This window comes from Gracilinanus agilis, chromosome 4, assembly GCF_016433145.1.
Source record: "Gracilinanus agilis isolate LMUSP501 chromosome 4, AgileGrace, whole genome shotgun sequence".
In the NCBI taxonomy this organism is placed as follows: Eukaryota; Metazoa; Chordata; class Mammalia; order Didelphimorphia; family Didelphidae; genus Gracilinanus; species Gracilinanus agilis.
Genome location: NC_058133.1, coordinates 315,084,758 through 315,106,566, shown reverse-complemented (window position 1 = coordinate 315,106,566; position 21,809 = coordinate 315,084,758). Strand labels below are relative to the sequence as shown.

The following is a 21,809-nucleotide window of genomic DNA, read 5'->3' as shown; positions in this document are numbered from 1 at the left end:
TTGCATTGGTGTGGTCGCGTCTACATCCCCAACCATGCCCACATCAACCCATGTGTTCAAGCGGTTGTTTTTCTTCTGTGTTTCCACTCCTGCAGTTCTTCCTCTGAATGTAGGTAGCGTTCTTTTCCATAAATCCCTCAGAATTGTCCTGGGTCATTGCATTGCTGCCAATACAGAAGTCTATTACATTCAGTTTTACCACAGTGTATCAGTCTCTGTATACAATGTTCTTCTGGCTCTGTTCCTTTCACTCTGCATCAATTCCTGGGGGTCTTTCCAGATCACATGGAATTCCTCCAGTTTATTATTCCTTTGAGCACAATAGTATTCCATCATCAATATACCACAATTTGTTTAGCCATTCCCCAATTGAAGGGCATACCCTTTGTTTTCTATTTTTTTGCCACCCCAAAAAGCTCAGCTATAAATATTTTCATACAAGTCTGTTTATCTATGATCTCTTTGGGGTACAAACCCAGCAATACTATGGCTGGATCGAAGGGCAGGCAGTCTTTTATTGTTCTTTGGGCATAGTTCCAAATTGCCATCCAGAATGGTTGGATCAGTTCACAACTCCACCAGCAGTGCATTAATGTCCCAATTTTGCCACATCCCCTCCAACATTCATTATTCTCCCCTTCTATCATTTTAGCCGATCTTCTAGGTGTGAGGTGGTACCTCAGAGTTGTTTTGATTTGTATTTCTCTAATTATTAGAGATTTAGAACACTTTCTCATGTGCTTATTGATACTTTTGATTTCTTTATCTGAAAATTGCCTATTCATGTCCCTTGCGCATTTATCAATTGGGGAATGGCTTGATTTTTTATACAATTGATTTAGCTCCTTGTATATTTGAGTAATTAGACCTCTGTCAGAGATTTTTGTTATAAAGATTTTTTCCCAGTTTGCTGTTTCCCTTCTGATTTTGGTTGCATTGTTTTTGTATGTACAAAACATTTTAATTTAATTTAATCAAAATTATTTATTTTACATTTTGTAATTTTTTCTAACTCTTGCTTGGTTTTAAAATTTTCCCTTACCTATAGATCTGACAAGTGTACTAGTCTATGTTCACCTAATTTTCTTATAGTTTCCTTCTTTATATTCAAGTCATTCAACCATTCTGAATTTATCTTGGTGTAGGGTGTGAGATGTTGATCTAAGTCTAATCTCTCCCATATTGTTTTCAAATTTTCCCAACAGTTTTTGTCGAATAGTGGATTTTTGTCCCATATTTGGGCTCTTTGGGTTTATCATAGACAGACTTGGTGATGTCACTTACCCCAAGTCTATTCCATTGATCCTCCCTTCGATCTCTTAGCCACTACCATATTGTTTTGATGACTGCTGCTTTATAGTATAGTTTAATACCTGGTACTGCTAGGCCCCCTTCCTTCACTTTTTTCATTATTTCCCTTGATATTCTTGATCTTTTGTTCTTCCAAATGAATTTTGGTATAGTTTTTTCTACTTCAGTAAAAAAGTTTTTTGGTAGTTTGATAGGTATGGCACTAAATAGGTAAATTAATTTGGGCAGAATGGTCATTTTTATTAGTTAGCTCATCCTACCCATGAGCAATCAATGTTTTTCCAATTGTTTAGATCTAGATTTAATTGTTTGGAAAGTGTTTTGTACTTGTGTTCATATAATTCCTGTGTTTGTTTTGGTACGTAGATTCCTAAGTATTTTATATTGTCTAGGGCGATTTTAAATGGAATTTCTATTTCTAACTCTTGCTGCTGAGATGTGTTGGAAATATATAGAAATGCTGGTGATTTATGTGGGTTTATTTTGTATCCTGCAGCTTTGCTAAAGTTGTTGATTATTTCCATTAGCTTTTTTGTTGATTCTTTAGGATTCTTTAAGTAGACCATCATATCATCTGCAAAGAGTGATAGTTTAGTCTCCTCATTGCCTATTTTAATACCTTGAATTTCTTTTTCTTCTCTAATTGCTACTGCTAGTGTTTCTAGTACAATGTTAAATAATAGAGGTGTTAATGGGCATTCTTGTTTCACTCCTGATCTTATTGGGAAGGCTTCTAATTTATCTCCATTGCAGATGATGCTTGTTGTTTGTTTAAAATATATACTGTTTATTCTTCTTAGGAAAGACCCTCTTATTCCTATACTTTCTATTGTTTTCAATAGAAATGAGGGTTTCATTTTGTCAAAGGCTTTTTCTGCATCTATTGAGATAATCATGGGGTTTTTGTTGGTTTGCTTGTTGATATGGTCAATTATGTGAATGGTTTTCCTGGTGATGAACCATCCTTGCATTCCTGGTATAAATCCCACCTGATCATAATGAATAATCCTCGTGATCACTTGCTGGAGTCTTTTTGCTAGTATTCTGTTTACTATTTTTGCATTTATGTTCATTAAAGAGATTGGTCTGCAGTTTTCTTTCTCTGTTTTTGATCTACCTGGCTTTGGGATCAGTACCATATTTGTATCATAAAAGAAATTTGGTAGAACTCCTTCTTTGCTTATTATGTCAAATAGTTTGTATAGTATTGGAATTAGTTGTTCTTTGAAGGTTTGATAGAATTCACTTGTGAATCCATCAGGCCCTGGCGACTTTTTCTTAGGGAGTTCTTTGATGGCTTGTTCAATTTCTTTTTCTGATATGGGATTATTTAAGTATTCTATTTCTTTTACTGTTAATCTAGGCAATTTATATTTTTGTAAATATTCATCCATCTCACCTAGAGTGCTATATTTATTACCATATAATTGGTCAAAATGGTTTTTAATGATTGCCTTGATTTCCTCTTCATTAGAGGTTTCATCTTTGATACTGATGATTTGGTTTTCTTCTTTCCTTTTTTTAATTAGTGTTTTCATATTTGGATAGAAATTTTGAAAGATCATTAGTCAGTCTTTTCTGAGGATATTATTTCCTAGCTGATTGATGCCTCCAGAAGAACTAAATTGAAGTAAAAGTTAAAATCAACTAAATATCACTGTAAGGAATGTTATTTTAATAATTCCTAGTTTATAATATTCTTCTTAGATAATTCATTGATTTTGTTATTGTCAATATTCCATCCAATAATACAAATGTCCATTTATGACTGCCTATCTTGTGTGACTCTTGCCAATACATTCTAATATTCGACTGAACAAAGTAGAAGGCATTTCTCTCTTATAGTATAGGGTGAACTGAACCATTCTCCTGCTCAACAAACTGAAATGGTTCTCTCTTACTCCTTAGATCAAATATATACACACCTCTGTTTGGCCTTTAAAGCTATTTACAACCTGACTCCGAATGACCTTTCTTGTCTTCTAATAGATTATTTCCCTTCCCAGAAGCTACAATTCAGTCAAACTAGCGTCCTTACTGTTCCTCACATATGACGTTTCCTATGACGTCACCATCTTTTATTCAAATTCTCAGCCATTCCTGGACTTCTGTTTTACCTTACCTTTGCCTTGTGAAATCCCTCCTTTCCTTTAATAAACAACTCAAAGGCACCTCTTATTTCATGTGTCTGTCCTGATATCCTTTAACTCAGGGGTCGGCAACCTTTTTGGCCATGAGAGCCATAAATGCCACATTTTTTAAAATATAATTTCATGAGAGCCGTACAGTGCTCACAGTGCACGCTCCTGTAACAGTGTGTGCTCCTGTAACAGCACCTGTAAAAAAATTGACTTTATGGCTCCTGCAGAAAGAGCCATATCTGGCCCTCAAAAGAGCCAGATATGGCTTGAGAACCATATGTTGCCGACCACTGCTTTAACTGATAGTGCTTCATCTCCTCCATCACCATTACTATGAATTTAATTTTTATACATTTTGCAATACTTCCACATACATGTTATAATTGTATTATTTCCTCCCTTCACCCCTTTTCCATATAGTATAAACTCCTTCAGTACAAAGACATTTCATTCTTATCTTTGTAGCCCTAGAATGCAGCATGTCTGGCACATAATTGGAACCCAATATATATTTATTGAATGATTCATCAATGAAATATCTAGATGAAATAGTTTCTTAATTTTAATGTTTAATAATTAATTATTTAGGAAAACCAAAGCTGATACAAATTTTATTTAAGCCATTGCCTATCTAGCCTCAAATATCAAAATTTAGTGTTGGAAGAAATCTCAGAAAGCATCTTAATTTTACATAGAAAACCAAGACTCAGGTTAAGAAATTGGCCCAAAGTAATACAAGCTAGTTCTTGGAAGAACCAGTAGTATTAGATCATAGGTGTTTTGTCCAAAAATCTATTGTTCTTTTTGTCACATGATGCAGTCTCCTAGATTAAATTTGACATATGGTCTATTTAACAATGAAGTGAAAAAAGTTATACTGATTTGTATCATATAAGTAACTGGTTTGTTGGCAGAATGTTTTCAATTTTCAACTAATTATTTTGCTGCCTTATGTTCTTAATCTCAATATATTTCTTAGTTCAATCTTTCATTGACTTGAATGGAAAATAGGACTCATACATTAAATTAGTATCTATTGAAAATAATTCTTACAGTTTAATAATTGAAAATACTTATACATGTTCTCCATTTTCAGGAACATGCTGCAATGAAAATAATGATTTTCCCTTAGTGTGAATAATGGACTGGAAAGATTTTCATTGTTAAGATAATGCCCCTTTCAGTTTTGTTACCATGGAAATGAAAACAAATTTCCAAAGAAATGAATGACAAAAAACATTTCTCATACAATAGTAATATTAAAGCAGTATTTCAGCATTTCCCAACCCTCCACCTTCTTTTTAGTTTGTTACCATAACCATAATGTTCCTAACATTAAATAGGAATTCTATTTTCCCTCCTTTGATGTATCTTGTGTACAACTGGTATATTGGACATCTTTTTCTACAATTAAAAAAAAAACCTTTACCTTCTATCTTAGAATCAGTATTGGTTCCAAGGCAGAAGAATGGTAAGGGATAAGACATGGAGGTTAAGTGACTTGCCCAGGGTCACAAAGGTAGGAATTTTCTGAGACCAGACCCAGGACTTCCAGTCTCTAGACCTGGGTCTCAATCCACTGAGCCACCTAGCTGCCCCCTTCCTATAGATTTTAGATTCATTTGATCTTTATGATGGCCAAGATGGGAGAAATATTTATGCTTTTTTTTTGCCTAAATATTTCTATTCTGATTTCTTGAATTGGTTATATGAGATACAAATTCAAATAGAAACTCATATTTGAATTTCCTGAAGCAACACATAACATGACTGAAAACATGTTTTCATATTTTAAAATGATCATATCTAAAACTATGAAAAATGTTGATTTTTAAAGTTACTATTTGAATAAAGTATTTTTTAATTTTAATTTTAAAAAATATTTCCCATGTTTACATGATTAATTTTCTTTCCCTCTTCTCTTCCCTCTCTCCTCTCAGAGCTGACAAGCAAGTCCATTGGGTTATATAAATGTTATCACTTGATACCTATTTCCATATTATTCATTTTTGCAACAGAGTAATCTTTTAAAATGAAAACCCCAAATCATATATTCATATCAACAAGTGATAAGTCATATGTTTTTCTTCTGTGTTTCTGCTCCTACAGTTCTTTCTCTTGATGTGGATAGTATTCTTTCTCATAAATCCCTTGGGATTGTCCTGGATCATTGCATTGCTACTAGTAGTAAAGTCTGTTACACTGGATCATTCTAAAACATTTCACTTTCTGTGTACAATGTTCTCTTGGTTCTGCTCATTTCACTCTGCATCAGTTCATGGAGGTTCTTCCAGTTCATGTAGAAATCCTCCAGTTCATTATTCCTCACAGCACAATAGTATTCCATCACCATCATATATCATGATTTTGAACAAAGTGTTTTTGAACAAAGGCAATGTGCCTCAGAGGATAAGATTTTGGGCTGGGAATTGGAAATGCATGACTTTGAATCCAGTCTTTGACACAACTAACTAGTTGTATAAGCCTGAGCAAACTACTTAACCACCATGCAACTCTTTAAGAATTAATCAACAAAGTTACAACTAGTACAATTGTTTAAAAATCTTTGGGCTACTTAATTTGCTGTTAATAATAGAGTGTAAAGCTCTGAATTCACATTATATGGACACATATACAAGAAATCTCAGGTACTATAGATAATTAATGTATAGAGTCTTCTGTTAATTTTATGTCAGAATGTGTTCGATAGTAGAATAAGTAGTTTTAAAAATATTTAAGAATTTATGTTCATTAATTCTTATCATTCAAATCACTAAGCCAATATTCAATTTCTGTCATTTCCCCATGGTCCTCCCTTTCAGTCCATAACTCTGAATCTTTTTCTGTAAAGTAGAAGGTGCCTTGTAGATTAGATAGTCAATACTCCTTGGAATTGTTCTAGCTTTGACAAAGTTTTTTCTGTCTTCTTGTGAAAGTCAGTGTGGTATTTAGATAGGAAACAGGAATAGGAAACCAAAAGTCTTAGGTTGCCTGCATAATCTTGGGCAAATCCCTTAATCTTTTCAGTGGTCTATGCAACACTCTAAGCCCATAAATGGCAGAAAAAATGCCAACTTGCTCTGGCAGAGTGCTCTATATCTATTGCATCTCTATCCCAATCACTCTTTTAGAGAAGATGAAAGGTTAGCAATTATATTCTTATGTTCTTATGGTATATTACTAGAGAGTTTCATAATGTAAAGTGAAAACTTTTATTCTTTCTCAAGTTGACTTGTCATGCTCACATGCCAACACCAGCAATTTTTTAAACCTGAAACATAAGATGATGATGACAATATCTAACCAATGTCAAATCTAGATGATTATTAATTCATAAAAAGTTTTTGGCAGAAAACTGGATTCATTGTGTCCATCATTCTTGTCTCAGACTTTTAATTGCGGACTACCACATCTGAGTTTTTAGGAACATCTTAAATCTTTGAAATGTTAAAGACTTTTCCCTGCAGTCATTTTTTTTTTCAAGTTGATCTGGAATCCGGTCATTTGGATATCAAGTTGGGCTGCTGCCCTTCAGCACTTTTACCCTAATGTCTCTGCTGCATCAGGTCAATTTTCTTCCAAGGTTGGTGGTACTGTTTTTCCATGTACTGATTTTTTTCAAAGCATGCTCAGGCCAGTTGTGTCTGCCTTTGCATTAAATTTGTCCTGAGCCATTGCTATTGGAACAATATTTTATAATGATATTCTTAATGTGTGTATACTTTATTATTAACATCTGTTGCATGCACATAGAACTAAATGATGACCTGCTATTTTGTTTTTAGCAATTTCATTACAATAAATTTAATGTTGAATTATTAAACTTTGCATGTAGATTAATAGTCTAATCTCACTGCCTGTGTATGGATAGTAGGAAAAATAACATTCATTCTAGCACTAGTATATCCAAATCAATATAAAAGTCATATTATCCTGGAGTTGGAAGTGAGAATTCATTAAAACAAGTGTCTGCTTAATTCGTTCTATTTTCATGAAGCCATTATTAATATTGCATAAAACCTAACAACAGTTAAATTACATGACATGTCTTAAAACTACTACTGTATTTCAATTGACCTCTATATACATCTAAAAAAGATGATCATCTTCCATGAAACAGATAAAAACAAAATTTCACTCACCAGGAATGTGAGGTTTTCAGTCAGACTGGAGCATTGAAGGAGAGTATGGCTGAAACCCACTTTACTTTGAGGACAAGTTTAAAGAGTCAGATTTAATATACTTACCATGCACTGACAGTGAGTCAGTAAAATGCTGCATGATGAGGCATGAACATTTTAGAGAGAATATCATTATAAAATATTTATGGAACGTCTTTGTCTAATGACCATTGTACATGGAGGCTTTTGTTCATTGTAGGACACTAAAAACAAGTCAACATTTCATTGACACATGCATGATGCTGCAAAATGATATATGTACTTTTCTGTACTTTTTGATTATTTCTGTCATCAATTCCTACAAGTTTTTTTTCTTTTTTAATTTGCAATCATTTGTTCAGATCACTGATGGCTTCTTTACTGTTTTCTTTAAATTCTGTAAATAAATGTCCATAAATATACATTGATGTTGTCTTTTCATGATTAACCAATGTTTTGTAAAGGTCCATACTGGCATTTTAAGCTAAAATGCCACTTCTAGTATGGGGTACACCTGCTTCAAAGTGAAAATAATAGTGTTAGTTTACACCTTGGAAATCATACTGAAAGTTGGTGTAAACTGGTAGAATATTTGTGTTATGAATGTTTGTATCATAATGTTGACATGATTATAAATTATGATAAAATTGGAAATCCTTTATTTTGGAATAACAAACTATGCAAAGAAATGAGCATTCCTATACATTTCAAATACATATTTCCATGTGAAATGTAGCATTACTAAACAGATGTTTGGTAATTCCCAAGATTCTTCTGTATTAACAAAATTAATTCCTTTATCTCTGCCACAGTTTCAAATTTCTTGAGACACAAACAATGAGAACATCATAATGCAGAGAAGCAATTTTAAAAGATAATCAATTACTTTATGCCCTTTGGAAGGAGACTATTGTGTTAGCATTTTAAATTATCTTCTAGTATTGTAAGCAGGTTGTGATTTGGCATGCTTGTTCCAATTGCACCCAGCATGTATCAAAAGTCCCTTAATTGTTATGTGAAATGTTTGCATATGTGGTTATTATCTGTGACTTCATTGTACATGTATCCAATTACGTTTTCCATCATGCTTGAACTTGCTGGTCATTCTTGAATGACTTAGCAACTCAAGAAACACATGTTCTGTGCTGTCTTCTGTGATATGTATACTCTCTGATGTTTTGTCATATTTTGTCAGCTTTTATTTTATTCTTTTCCAACAAAATATATTTATATTTGTTGGAAACAAATTTATGCAAAGACAATCTTAGTAAGCTTTGCTCATCACAATTTTCATTAAAATTTCAATTTTCTTGCATTCAAAAGTAACTAATACCTGATTTCTTTTCCAGTTGAACCACCTTCAGACTTGAATTTTAAAATTATAGATGAAAATACTGTTCATATGTCATGGGCAAAACCAGTTGATCCCATAGTGGGTTACAGAGTAACAGTGGATCCTACAACTGGTAAGTTGCATGGTTAATAAAAGTAGATCATAAAATCTCAGGGTAAAAAGGACTTTAGAGATCATCTATTATCTTTTTTCAGATTTAGAAACTAAAGTTCAGAAATGCTAAGTAAATTGGTTAAAGTTACATGAGGATGAATGGTAGAAATAGAACTAGCTAACACTCAGGTTTTCTGATTTCTCTTTCAGTATTTAGAGTTCTAACATTCAATGACCTTGTAGTATTAATTTTTTTTAAAACATAGCTTATCTAAAGCTTGCCCTATTGAAAAAGGACTTCTTAAATTTTGGTGCTCTCATATTGGAGCAGTGCAAGTAATCTTTATTTGCTTTTTAAATATTCAAACTTTTGGACATTATTACCTAGACTTTTAACAGTTTAAAGGCTGAAGCAATGAAATTTGAAGTGTAAAGACAATGCTACAATGGATAGAATACTGGACTTGGAATCAGAAAGGGCTGGGTTTGAGTCCTGTTTCAGATGCTTAACTATAGGTCCCTGAGCAAGTTCCTTAAATTCATTTGTTTTTTTCATCTGTAAAATAGGGATGATGATAATAATAGCACCTAACTCACAGGGTTGTCATGGAGATGAAATGAAACAACACATGTAAAGAGCTTTGTAAACTTAAAGTTTTGCTAAGAGAAAAAGAAACTTGAGTTGCAATACCCTGTGCCTCTAGCATCTAGGAAACATTATTGGGTAATGATGACACTGACTATTAAGGTACAAAAACAGAGGAATAAAATGTCTCTTTAGGTTGATTTAGGTGTAGCCCTGATTGGAGGCAATGCAAGGGCTATGCTGAGCGCTATACTGTGATTCTTTGAAAAAATGCCCTTTTTTTCTTGGTTATTTTCTTAAAATTGCTTTTGGGTTAATTGTACCACTCAAGTACAGAAATAATTCTTAGTTGTTCAGTTTTTATATCCAAAATGCAGTTGGGAGAAAAGAATGCAATTGGAAAAACATGTGCTGCCATTGACATTGGCTGGCTGGTAGGGGTGTTGATGATTTGACTGAATGTAGTTAAGGGTGGGGTCAGAAAGAACTTATCACATAAACTATGTTTGTATATTTTTGTGGTCTTAGAAATGCCAAGAGCTTAAAATAACCTTTTATGAGGGAATTTAGAAAGCATTTCTTCTTATCAGATCTATGAACTTTAAAGGAAGTGAAGTATCTTTTCTGTCATTTTTGTTTCTCTTCCATTCCATATCAGACTCTTTCCTCATCCCCTCTCAGAAGCCCAATCACAAAAATGCAGATATAGTTTTCCATTTCATTCATACCTAAGCATAGTTGCCATTGGGCAGTTTTGGTTTCCAGAGGATGTTGGAAACAGTTGACATGGCGTGTTGACATTTCTGGCTCTAGATGGTAGGTTCTTGGCACCTTAGTTTTCTTTGTTCCTTAGAGAAAACATGAAGTGAAATAGTTGATATAATGCAATAAAGTACTTTAAAAATGGAACTTTTGATACTTTGATATTATACTGAATTTCACCAAACAAACTACAAGGACCTCATGAGCATATGTAAAGGAGAGATTCTGTATCAGCACTTAGAGATGTGGAGAACCAATTGCTTTTTATGGAAGAATTTTGCCTTTTGAAGGCTGAATATGGCCTGTGGATTTCATTTTCCTTATTTTCCTTTGTTATATCACTCAGTTTTGAAATTAATATCTGATTTGATATCTAATGTAAAAATTATTTTGTAAATACCAATGTTTAAAAATTGTTTTAAATGCCAAAAGAAGATTTATGACATAGTGGAGATCTGACCTTAGAGGCAGGATAACCTGGGAATGAATCCCACCTCTGACATATGACTATATGATCCAGGATAAATCATTTATGTAATCCCTTAATGTTCTAGGCAGTTCTCAAAAAATATAAGTTGAGTAGATATTGCTAATCTGCATTTGTAGAGAGCGTTTCTTCACACAAACTCCTTATATTAATAAAATCACGAGACAATAAATTTGGGATATTGGATATTGTCTTGTTCAACTCTCATTTGTCAGATGAGGCACAGAAAGGTTATGTGTAAATGTTTAAGAAGGGAACTGAACCCAGGTCTTATTGATTCCAAGTCCAATTTTCTATCTACAATGCTTTATTCTTTCTCTCATCACTATCTCTATTTCCTCCTCCTCTCCTACAAAGAAAAGGTATGTTGTTCCAAATGGACCTTTCATTGTATTGTAATGCATAAGTTTCTATGTGTTAAATATGAATATACCAAATTAAGTAACTATATTGGATGTCTTCATCTGACTAGAAGTTTTCATTTTGAAGGACAAACAGAAGACATGTTGGATGCCTGAAATATTTTTCATTTTTTGTTTGCATTTAACAAAGGATTTTATTTTTCTGTTAATACTTTGGATGTTGGAATTTTTTTCCAGATGGGCCTACAAAAGAATTTACCCTTTCTGCTAGTAATACCGAAACTTTATTGTCAGATCTTATACCTGAGATAGAGTATGTTGTGACAATAACTTCATATGATGAAGTTGAAGAAAGCGTACCAGTTATAGGCCAACTGACAAGTAAGTACTTGCAATAACATTGTTTTTTTTTCTGTATTTTTCTCTTTTTTTTCCTGATAGAACTATTTAGGCCTTTTGTTTCTCCTCTTATAATAGCAGTGGTGAAAAAGATTAATGGGATCAGTGTTATCTTTTCCCCACTGTATTAATGAATAGAGAAATTTTTTTCTTTTAGCATGAAGACCTTTTATAGTAGCTAATTTTCACTAACCTATAGCAATTTAGGTTTATGAATATGCTAGGGTTGTAAATTTCATGTTACAAAAAAGTAACCAATAAGAATAATTCCCCTTAGCAATCAAATTTGGATCTTCTAGTGAATATACAGCATGAGAACTATGTTTATTTCACAGACTGGTTGGACAAAATTACACAGAGAAAGAAAAACGATAGGTATTTTTCCTTGAGTTTGTGGCTGGACAAGTTCCCCAAAATGGCAGCCATTTGGACATGGGACTTTGAGGATAGAGAGGCATAACCCTAAACAGAGAACAATAATTAATAGAATGAATAAAGAAATAGACTATATATTTTTAATCAGTAGCAGAGTTAGAAGTTCTGGGTTCCTGAGTAGAAATTTTAGAAAGGGCCTCCTTTATTAAAATTCTCCAGTATCTGTACAATTCAGAATATATTTGGGAAGCTTATATGAGGACTCTAAAAGGAAGCAACCCACAAGGGCTGATTTCCTTGTATGACCATGGCCTGCTGTCTATTGTCTTTGTAATTCCCCATTTAGTCTAGAATCCCACGAGGAACTGATACTTAACAAACTGAGCTTTGGATGCCTTCTATAAGCTTTAAATGTTGAATGGAAGTACATGTGCTTCCAGTGTTATGTTGAGTCTTTAAAAGTCTTGGATAATATTCTATAAAATCCAATATGGTAAGTAAAAAACCTGGGTAATTTTGGACTGTCTTGGTCTCTCCATGCTCTAGACTGCTTGGTTAGGTAGTATAGTATTGTGGTATCAAACTCCAAAAGGATCCTTACAGTCACATATTGACTTAGAAAACTACAAATTAACATTATATATGTTGTATTACATTTTGATTTATCTTGTTAAACATTTCCCAATTACACTTTAATCTTGTTCCACATTCAGGAGTTTTGTGCTGGCAAGGGGCCCTGAATTTTATCTCTAGTGTACGGTATACCCAGGTAGTTAGATAGCAGAGTGGATAGAGTGCTAGGCTGGGAATCAGGAAGACCTGAGTTCAAATGAGCCTAAGACCCTAGCCATGTGATCTTTGGCAGGCCACTTACCCCTGTTTGCCTTAACCCACTGGAAAAGGATACGACAAACCACCCCAATATTTTTGTCAAGAAAATCTATTGATCACTATGGTCAATGGGGCCACAAGAAGTTGGACACAACTGAATAATAATAATAACAACAATGCAATGCAGAGAGAATTGGCCTTGGAGTCAGAAAGGGTTCAATTTCACACTTTGTCATCCGTGGAATCTGGGGCAAGTTAATCTCTCAGTGTTCCAGAAAACTCTTTTAAGACTTGAAGTTGCAGAGAGAGCGAATTGTCTATTGACCTCAGTAGGAGGTAGCATCCACATAAGAAATTTCCTATGCCGAAAAAAATCACAACCTCTTCCATATAAATATATGTTACATATCATATAGGATATAGATACTTAAATTTTATAATGATCAAATAAATATCATACAAGATGCCCCAAACAGCTTTAACAGCTTAAAACTGCACTAAGACTTTTGGAGCACACTCTGTATATGTCCACATGTTTGTTTCATCATATTAGGGATATAAATACATGTGTATGTATATACACATGTACATGAATATGTAGGAATAGTTAATTCATAATTTATATTCAGGCTGCCTGATAAAGCTACCATTATTATTTAAAAGTTTAGCCCACTTACTATCTAGACATAGATTATTCTCCGATGTTTCATAACCAGTAGCTACATGAAGTCTTTGTTAACTGTGCTTTTCTTGGTATATTCTGCTTCAGTTCAAACAGGTGGTCCAGTAGATCCAAAGGAGAAGAAACCTGGACAAACTGAGATACAAAGTGAGTTGTTGTCTTATCCTTTTGCTTGACTTTGTGACAATAATAAAGCAAGGTTGTATGGAGGTTTCCCATTTCCTCTAATACATTGAGTATTACTCATCTTTCCCATAATCTAAAACATTCAATTAGCATGAAATAATTTGGTATCATTACTTCAGAACCTTTAATCAACCCATTACTGCATTTGAGTTCTTACTTTTTCTCTCTCTTCCTCCTTTTTTACCCCTGATTTGAATAATAAAGATCCCTCCTCTATATGTGCCTTGCTTTGATACTGAATTATCTTATATCAGCATTAGTTCTTTCAATATCAGCAGACAGATTTTAAGCTGTGTTTACTAGTGGCAGTGAAATGCAACTGTACAATTCAGAGTGTACTTGGCATTATATATTAAATGCATCTTTTGGATGGTAACAGTACATGAAAAACTAAAATTCTTAGATGGATCTGATTCTTTTCTCAAAGATAAGGCAACCTGAAAAACTCATGTAAAATTCTGGAGAGTTTTTAAACTTAAGTAGACTTAAAAGTAAGATCTATTTATGAAGAGTACAAAGACTCTTCATAAATACAAGAAATACATAAGTACAAGAAATGAGTGTACAAGGACTAGGAAAGAAAATACAGCATGGGGATGCTACCCTTTAGAAACTGGAGCAGCTTTTGCCTTTTAGATGAAAGCAAAATGTCTTTCCTTCCAGATATATGCATGGACCAAACTCTTCTTCTGATTCTTCCAGCATTACTGTTTTAAAGCCCTTCTGTGCTTCATATTTGGCTTATGCCAGTCTCTTTGTAAGATGTTTCTCTGAAGTTGGTGCATTTTTTATCAAAAGAAAGCAATTTTATTTCAGTTCAATCTTTGGCATCATTAGCCACTTTGGGTCTTATCCTGCTTTGTCTGACTTATTGGGTAAATCTCCCACTCCCCCTAAAAAGTAGAGAGCGTTCTTGGACTTCTAATTTTGTCACCTTGTAAAAGTTGAATTTATGAACTAAGATGTTAATAAAAAGCCCACAAAAACAAAGGCTTCTTTATCTGGTGATTTTTCTCTTTACAGATCCCTGTTTATCATTCGTTCTGAGGCCCATTAATCTGAAGTGAAGTTTATAGGGGATGCAGTTACTATAGTAATATTTTTCCCAAGTCAATATTTATTCTAAATCAAAGCATTGTATTAATCACTGTATTTCTTATAGGTTTAAATCAATCTGCCAAATCTTTTGAAAAAAAAACCCACCACAAACCCCTCCTCAAACCTAGACATCAATTTGATCTTTGAAATTTTCCAAGACCCTTTCCCTTCTCTTCTTAGCCATAAACTCCATTTCCTGTCCCCTAACCCAATGGGCTAAGAGCACAAAAGCATCTGAAGAAATATATGTGCTTTCTCACAAACATTGATTCCCATCAAGACTAAACAAAATTGTATAAGGAAAAATGATAGCATATTTCATTGATATTCAGTGAATTATTTTTGACAAGTTTGTTGTCCAATTTTCTGTAAGTTAGCCTTGAAAGCTTTTGGACCAGGGATGATTTTTAGGATGATGTTATTGCTTTTTAACAATAATCCAAGGAAAGAATTTTGACTATTCACACTTTTAAAATAATAATCCTTCTTTGATGCTTTGACAATATTAAATTTTAGAAATTCATTCTAAGCAAAAATAAGTTATCTAGGATATGGGAACTGAAACTTGAGATAATGGGATCCTTAATATTTTGGTGTAATTTAGTCACACTGAATAAATATATAAAGTACTTATTTTTTTCATAGCCTTGTGCTTAACAAACACTGAAGAGGTGTTAAGATAACTAAGACAGTCTGTGCTCTCAAGAGGTTTTGAATTTTGCCACTAACTTTATTGTAAAAATGAGAATTATTACAAAACATATGAAAATATTAAACTTAATTTGTTTAAATGACCAAAGCTTGGTTTGCATTCATTTTAAAATGGATATCAAGGAATGAAAATGGTAGCCTGTTATTTGACGTATGTCACAGTAGGCACTCAATGAATATTTATTGGTAGACTGCTTTTAATATCTTTTTGTTTCTAGCTTCCTGACAATGATGCAGAGGGTCTGTCCATTGTCTACTTAAAGGAGAAAATTAAGATATTTTGTCAAGAAAATTGAATTGGTTGACATTTCAAATAAACTTGAATTAGAAAATCCTAGAAGCAAAAAATTCTTTCTCTTACCTTCCTTTCCTTTCCCTTCCCTTCCCTTCCCTTCACTTTCCTTTCCTTGCCTTCCCTTCCCTTGTCTTCTCTCATTTTGCCTTTCCTTCCTTTGCCTTGCCTTCCCTTCCTTTGCCTTGCCTTGCCTTCCCTTGCCTTGTCTTGACTTGCCTTCCCTTCCCTTGTCAGTTTTCATCCTGGTGTCAAAAATACTTTATTCCTGAGGGATTTCTATTATATACTATTTTTGTGGGAATATAACAGAATATGGATATGTTCCTTATGTGATTTATGCATTCTACTTCCATATATAAAAGAATTTAAGCAAATAACCTTTTAAACTGACCAGTGTTAGAGTTAGTGTTCTACTGGCAGATGGATTAACAAAAGCATTAAAAAAAATCTTATATGTATTCCAGAATGTTCTCTCAGCGCCTGGACGGATTTAGTTTTCCTAGTGGATGGCTCATGGAGTGTGGGGAGAAACAATTTCAAATACATCTTAGACTTCATTGCTGCCCTTGTGTCTGCTTTTGATGTTGGGGAAGGAAAGACCAGAGTTGGTGTTGTTCAGTACAGCTCTGATACCAGGACGGAATTTAACTTAAATCAGTATTACCAAAGGAAAGATCTTCTTGCTGCAATTAAAAAAATACCATACAAAGGTGGCAATACAATGACAGGTATGATTAAGAGTTTATGTTAATTTTAATTTTTTAAAATTCTGGGGCTTTTTTTAAGAGGTGAGAGGGGGAACAATATCCAGGAGAAAGTGACCTAAGTGGTGAAAGGATGCAAAACCATGCTCTGTGAGAATTGGTTGGTGGCAGTGGGGATCTTTCACCTTTAGAAGAGATGACTTGAAGGAAACATAGGAGCTAACAAAGTATTTAAAAGACTGATATCAGGCTTCATTCTGCTTGATCCCTGTGAGTGAGAAGTATGTGTAAATGAGTGGAAGTAATAGGGAAACAGTTTTGGGTTTAATGTGGACAACATTTCCTTACAATTAGAACTGTCCCCAAAATGGAATGAGTTGCCTTGGGCGGTAAAAAAGTATCTAAAATCTGGAGTTCTTCTGGTGGCATTAGGTAGGCAATTATCTTTGGGAGAAGTTGGAAAAGGGATTTGAACAGGAGTTGGACTAGATAATGATGTACCTTGTTACTTAGTCTTTGATATTATACAAAATGCTAAAATATTGATCATTTACTTATACAAGAAAGGGATTAAATTCACAATCATGCTTTTGGCCTGAGAATATTCCTCAGATGCATCATCATATGTATTTTTTTTTACCACTTTAGGAGATGCTATTGATTATTTAATTAAGAATACTTTTACGGAATCAGCTGGAGCAAGGGTTGGCTTCCCTAAAGTGGCAATTATTATCACGGACGGCAAATCTCAGGATGAAGTAGAAATTCCAGCAAGAGAACTTCGGAATATTGGTGTTGAAGTTTTTTCCTTGGGTAAGCTGTTGAGTTCCTTAATATCATTTTGTTAGTATGTTAGTGTAATATATATGAAAATTCAGTATTTTTACATGAAAGGTTGCTATTCAAGGAGTAGAGGGCATTTTCTTTTCTTGAGCAGTGTCTTAAACAGAAATTGAACTTGCCTACTCTCCCCCCTATAATTTCCTCAATACACACCACAATTAAGATTTAGTGTTCATCTTCAATGATAGACTTTGACTTTTGAATGGCCAACAATATTAGTAAAGGCAATTAATTGTAGATTTTTTTCTGTTGCCTCATATATAATACTTGAAGAATACAATTCAATTAAGTATTGTATATGAGGCAATGGAAAAAATCCACAATTAATTACCTTTACTAATATTCTATTCACACTCTAATGTCATGGAAGGAGGTAATATTACCTTTCCAAATAGCATGTAAAGATGATGGAATCGTTGGGATAAAAGCTCAGCCTACTTTATTGATATTCTTTTTGCCATTGACTGGATATATTGTGGAATACTATGAAAGTTTTTTGGTCCATTAACAAATATTTTGTTCAGAAAATATTAGATGCTCATCACTGTGTAATAAACTTTGGAAGAAACTGAGAATGCCATGGTCATTGTCCCAAAGGAGCTATGAAAAGCATTTTAATATGAATACTTATACATTTATTTTGAAATAGTTTTTTTTTCTACTTAGGATATGAACAATATGGGAACATGGGTCATTTTTAGGCAAATCTGTGTACCATAATTAACTCTTTTTGCATTTTTATGGACTCCTATCTTAGTTTCTATTTCTTTCTTTAAGGTATCAAAGCTGCAGATGCAAAAGAACTCAGACAAATTGCCTCCCCACCTTCACTCAAGCATGTTTTCAATGTGGCTAACTTTGATGCAATTGTAGATATTCAGAATGAAATCATTTCTCAGGTGTGCTCAGGGGTTGATGAACAGCTGGGTGAATTGGTCAGTGGAGAAGAAGGTGAGTTGATGGTAATTTTGTGAAAGCATTTTAATTGAAAAATATGAACAGGGATGAAACTGTAAGAGTAGTTTTGTTGGGGTGAGGGTCTAAACACGCTACTGGAAATTTCTTCACCAACACAGATTGGCATCATATTTGTGATACAGTTATTGAGAATTGCCTACATCACCAAGAGGTTAAGGGAATTTTTCAAGGACACAAAACCCTTGTGTCTTTGTGTTAAAAGGCAGAACTTATATTCAGATCTTTCTGATGCCATTTTCTCCCCTTTCCTACCTCCCAAATCAGCCCTGTATTGAATATTCTATTGTCTTTTTTTAGAAATAATTTTTCATTTCTCCCATTTATATGTAAAAACAATTTTTAAACATTCATTTTTAAAAAAGATTTGAGTTTCAAGTTCTCAACATTCCTTCCTCCTCTTCCTGCCCTGAAATGGCAAGCAATCTGATATAGATTTTACATGTGCAATCATGTAAAACATTTTTCCATATTAGTCATTTTGTGGAAGAGATCTCAAACAAAAAAGTATGTTTCAATCTGCATTCAGACTCCATCAGTTTTTTTCTCAGAGGCAGATGGCATTCTTCATCATGAGTCTCTGGGATTGTCTTGGATCACTGCATTGCTGAGAATAACTAAGTCATTCACAGTTGTTCATCAAAAAATATTGCTCCATTCTGTCTTTCATAGAAACAGTTGACATCCTGGCTAAAATATATCTTCCAATATAGGATATCACCAATTTTATATTTTTCCAATGGTCGATGCAATAATATTTCAATTTTACACTAAAACTCTCCAAAATTAACTAAATCCAATGCATATTTAGATGTAAAAAACCACACAGTAATTTAAATAACATGACATCTTTCAATCTGTCCCTTTGGACTATATCTTATAGAGAATATTTTATTCTTTTCTTAATAGCCATCATTTACATAGTATTTCATGTATATTATCTCTTTTGATCCTCCCAGGAATCCTCTGAGGTAGGTATTATAAGCATTATTATCATCATTATACAGATGGAGAGATTCAGGCTCAGAGAGGCTAACCAACTTTCCGAAAGTATTATAGTTTCAAATTTAGACCTGAAGTTGTTTCTAGGACACTATCAATTTTCCCCCAGTTGAATATTATCAAATAGGTAAATCAGACATATGAGCATTCTTTATTTTTTTATTGATCTTCAAAGAAAACTACTTCCAGTTAATACCTCCTAAAGGCTTTTTCAAATATTAGAAGATTTTAGAGTGTCCAAGAGAAAAAAAATTCACTTAGTCATATATCTGGGAAATTTTCTCATTTAGAAAATTCCTTTTAATTTATGTCTTCCAATGCATAGAAGAGAAAGAGAGACTTCAAAGGATGTAAAAATATTTGATAGTCTTGTGCACAAAGCCTTTATCATTTCCCCTAAAAGTTATTTTCTCATCCTCAGCTTTCAAATGGGACTAAAACACACTTTAACTAGATGAGTATTAATCTCACAAATCTTTTACTATCTGTAATTTCTGGCTCTCTTTTGGCTATGGGCTTTAGCACTGCCACTTAGAACCTTGTCTTAGTTTCATTGCCTAATCACTCTTCCAACCCCTTCTCTTATATATAATAATAAAAAAAACTAATTTTGTAGAAGGATCACCTTAGTGATTATTCGGTCCAGTCCTCTTATTAATTCCCTCTGTCTATTCCCCTCTCGCTTCTCTTCTTCTCTACCCTTATTTTTATCTTTTCTCTTACTCTTCCAGTCTACTCCTCTCACATTCTCTCCCTTTCTCTTTCTTAACCTCTCTTTGTTCCTATCATCCTCTTCCCCTTCTATCCCTGCTCTGTCTTCCTCCCTCTCCAATCCTTTCTTCCTTTTCTCTTCTTCCTCTACTCCTTAATCCCTTAAGTCTTATTCTTTCATGTTCCTCTTTATCTTTATTGACCTGATTTGACTATTTATGCTTGGTTTGCCCAGAGACTTAAAAGTCAGTCCTCATGAATACAGCTTCCTCTTTTCCCCTCAGGCCACTAGCTCTATTTTTTTTTTTTTTAATTTTCCCTTAGTTCCAAGTTTTTGCTTTCAGAGTTTTCTGCCTTTTTTTGGCTCCATCCTGACACACTATTACTATTGCTTCTCAACTATAGTTGTAAGACACAGTCTTATAATATGCTATGCACCTCACTCCTTTAAAAAAATCTTTCTCATGCTTTTCATTTCTTATACTATATAAATTGCTGTATTAACTTCCTTTTAGTGACAAATTGAAGAGAAGGTGGATAATGTTTCTTAGATTTCCTGTAGCTTGCCTTACAGAGCCAGGATGAAACACTGTTACCTTTTCTTCTGAAGGTTAGATTAGATTGAAAAGCAGAACACAGAGGATTTATCTTGAAATACCACAAAATAGTTAACTGTTATCCATTTAGTATAGGTAACAAACAATATTCTATGGAGTTTGAATTTCTGGGTTAAAAAAACTATCAACACTTTTTCAAAGATATGTAGAGCTTAAACTTTATTTAACACATTTTGACTTTATGGACATTTCCTCTCATTTTTTTTTTCAATTTGAGGTTAATAGAGGTGAAATTATTTATATTTGGAAGAAAATTTCATTTCAACTCAGAATAAATAGATTAAAAAACCTGAGGACCTTTTGGGGCCATGTATATTCTTTTTACCATACTATTAAAAGAGGCAAACTTGTTTTTATGAAGGTACATTTTTAAAAATTAAAATAGTTAAAGTCTATTGTTCTTACAGTTCAAACCACATAGGCTGTGTTTCTATCCTGATCCATCAAAGGAGCAGAACTAGTATAAATTTCTATTAGATTTGAGGTTTGAATATTTGGTTCTTTTCTTGGGAGTTCCTTGTATTTAGGATTAGTTTTTACATTAATGATAGTCATTAAACCAATAACTAAATAATTTATCATATTTTAATTTAATATGCAAAAAAGGACTACCTACCTTAGTTGTCTTCTGCTGACTCTGGAAGCATCTTGTATGAATCTCTTTACATATAAGTTGTCTCTTCCATTGGAAAAAAAACTCTTTTGAGGACAAGAACTATTTTTTCCTTTCTTTCTATCCCCAGTATTTAGCACAGTTCTTGGCACACACCTTGTGCTTAATAAATGCTTATTGATTTGTAGTTTCATCTTATGCTTTAGTAAGTATATACAGAACTGTACGAGTTTAAACAGATATGGTTTTCTTCCAAAGCCTTTTAAAAGAACGGGTGATTTCTAGTCTTGTAATTCTTTTTAGAAAAGTGAAGTATTCTTAATACTTAGTTCTCATTTGAAAATCTGGCATGAAGTTTTTTTAATGTGTGGATGATCTCAAAAGTTCTTGTTAAAAGTCTTGGAGAGAAATATAATGACTTTGTCCTTTGTTTTTATTTTTATATTATAATAAGTCCTGGCTTCTGGTTTTATATTCTAAATGATTAGTGTCACCTGATAAAAATGGGATA

At 33.4% G+C, this 21,809-nt stretch overlaps 1 protein-coding gene across 1 annotated transcript in view; it reads left to right on the top strand.

Annotated features, from left to right (window-relative positions):
- COL12A1 (collagen type XII alpha 1 chain) overlaps positions 1 to 21,809 on the top strand; it is a 140,770-nt gene that overhangs the window by 4,328 nt on the left and 114,633 nt on the right. Inside the window, exons 2-7 of the mRNA XM_044675365.1 lie at positions 8,962 to 9,078; positions 11,494 to 11,637; positions 13,631 to 13,690; positions 16,298 to 16,561; positions 17,186 to 17,350; positions 18,158 to 18,331. Of these exons, the coding sequence (XP_044531300.1) occupies positions 8,962 to 9,078; positions 11,494 to 11,637; positions 13,631 to 13,690; positions 16,298 to 16,561; positions 17,186 to 17,350; positions 18,158 to 18,331 (924 nt within the window). The remainder of the gene's footprint in view (positions 1 to 8,961; positions 9,079 to 11,493; positions 11,638 to 13,630; positions 13,691 to 16,297; positions 16,562 to 17,185; positions 17,351 to 18,157; positions 18,332 to 21,809) is intronic.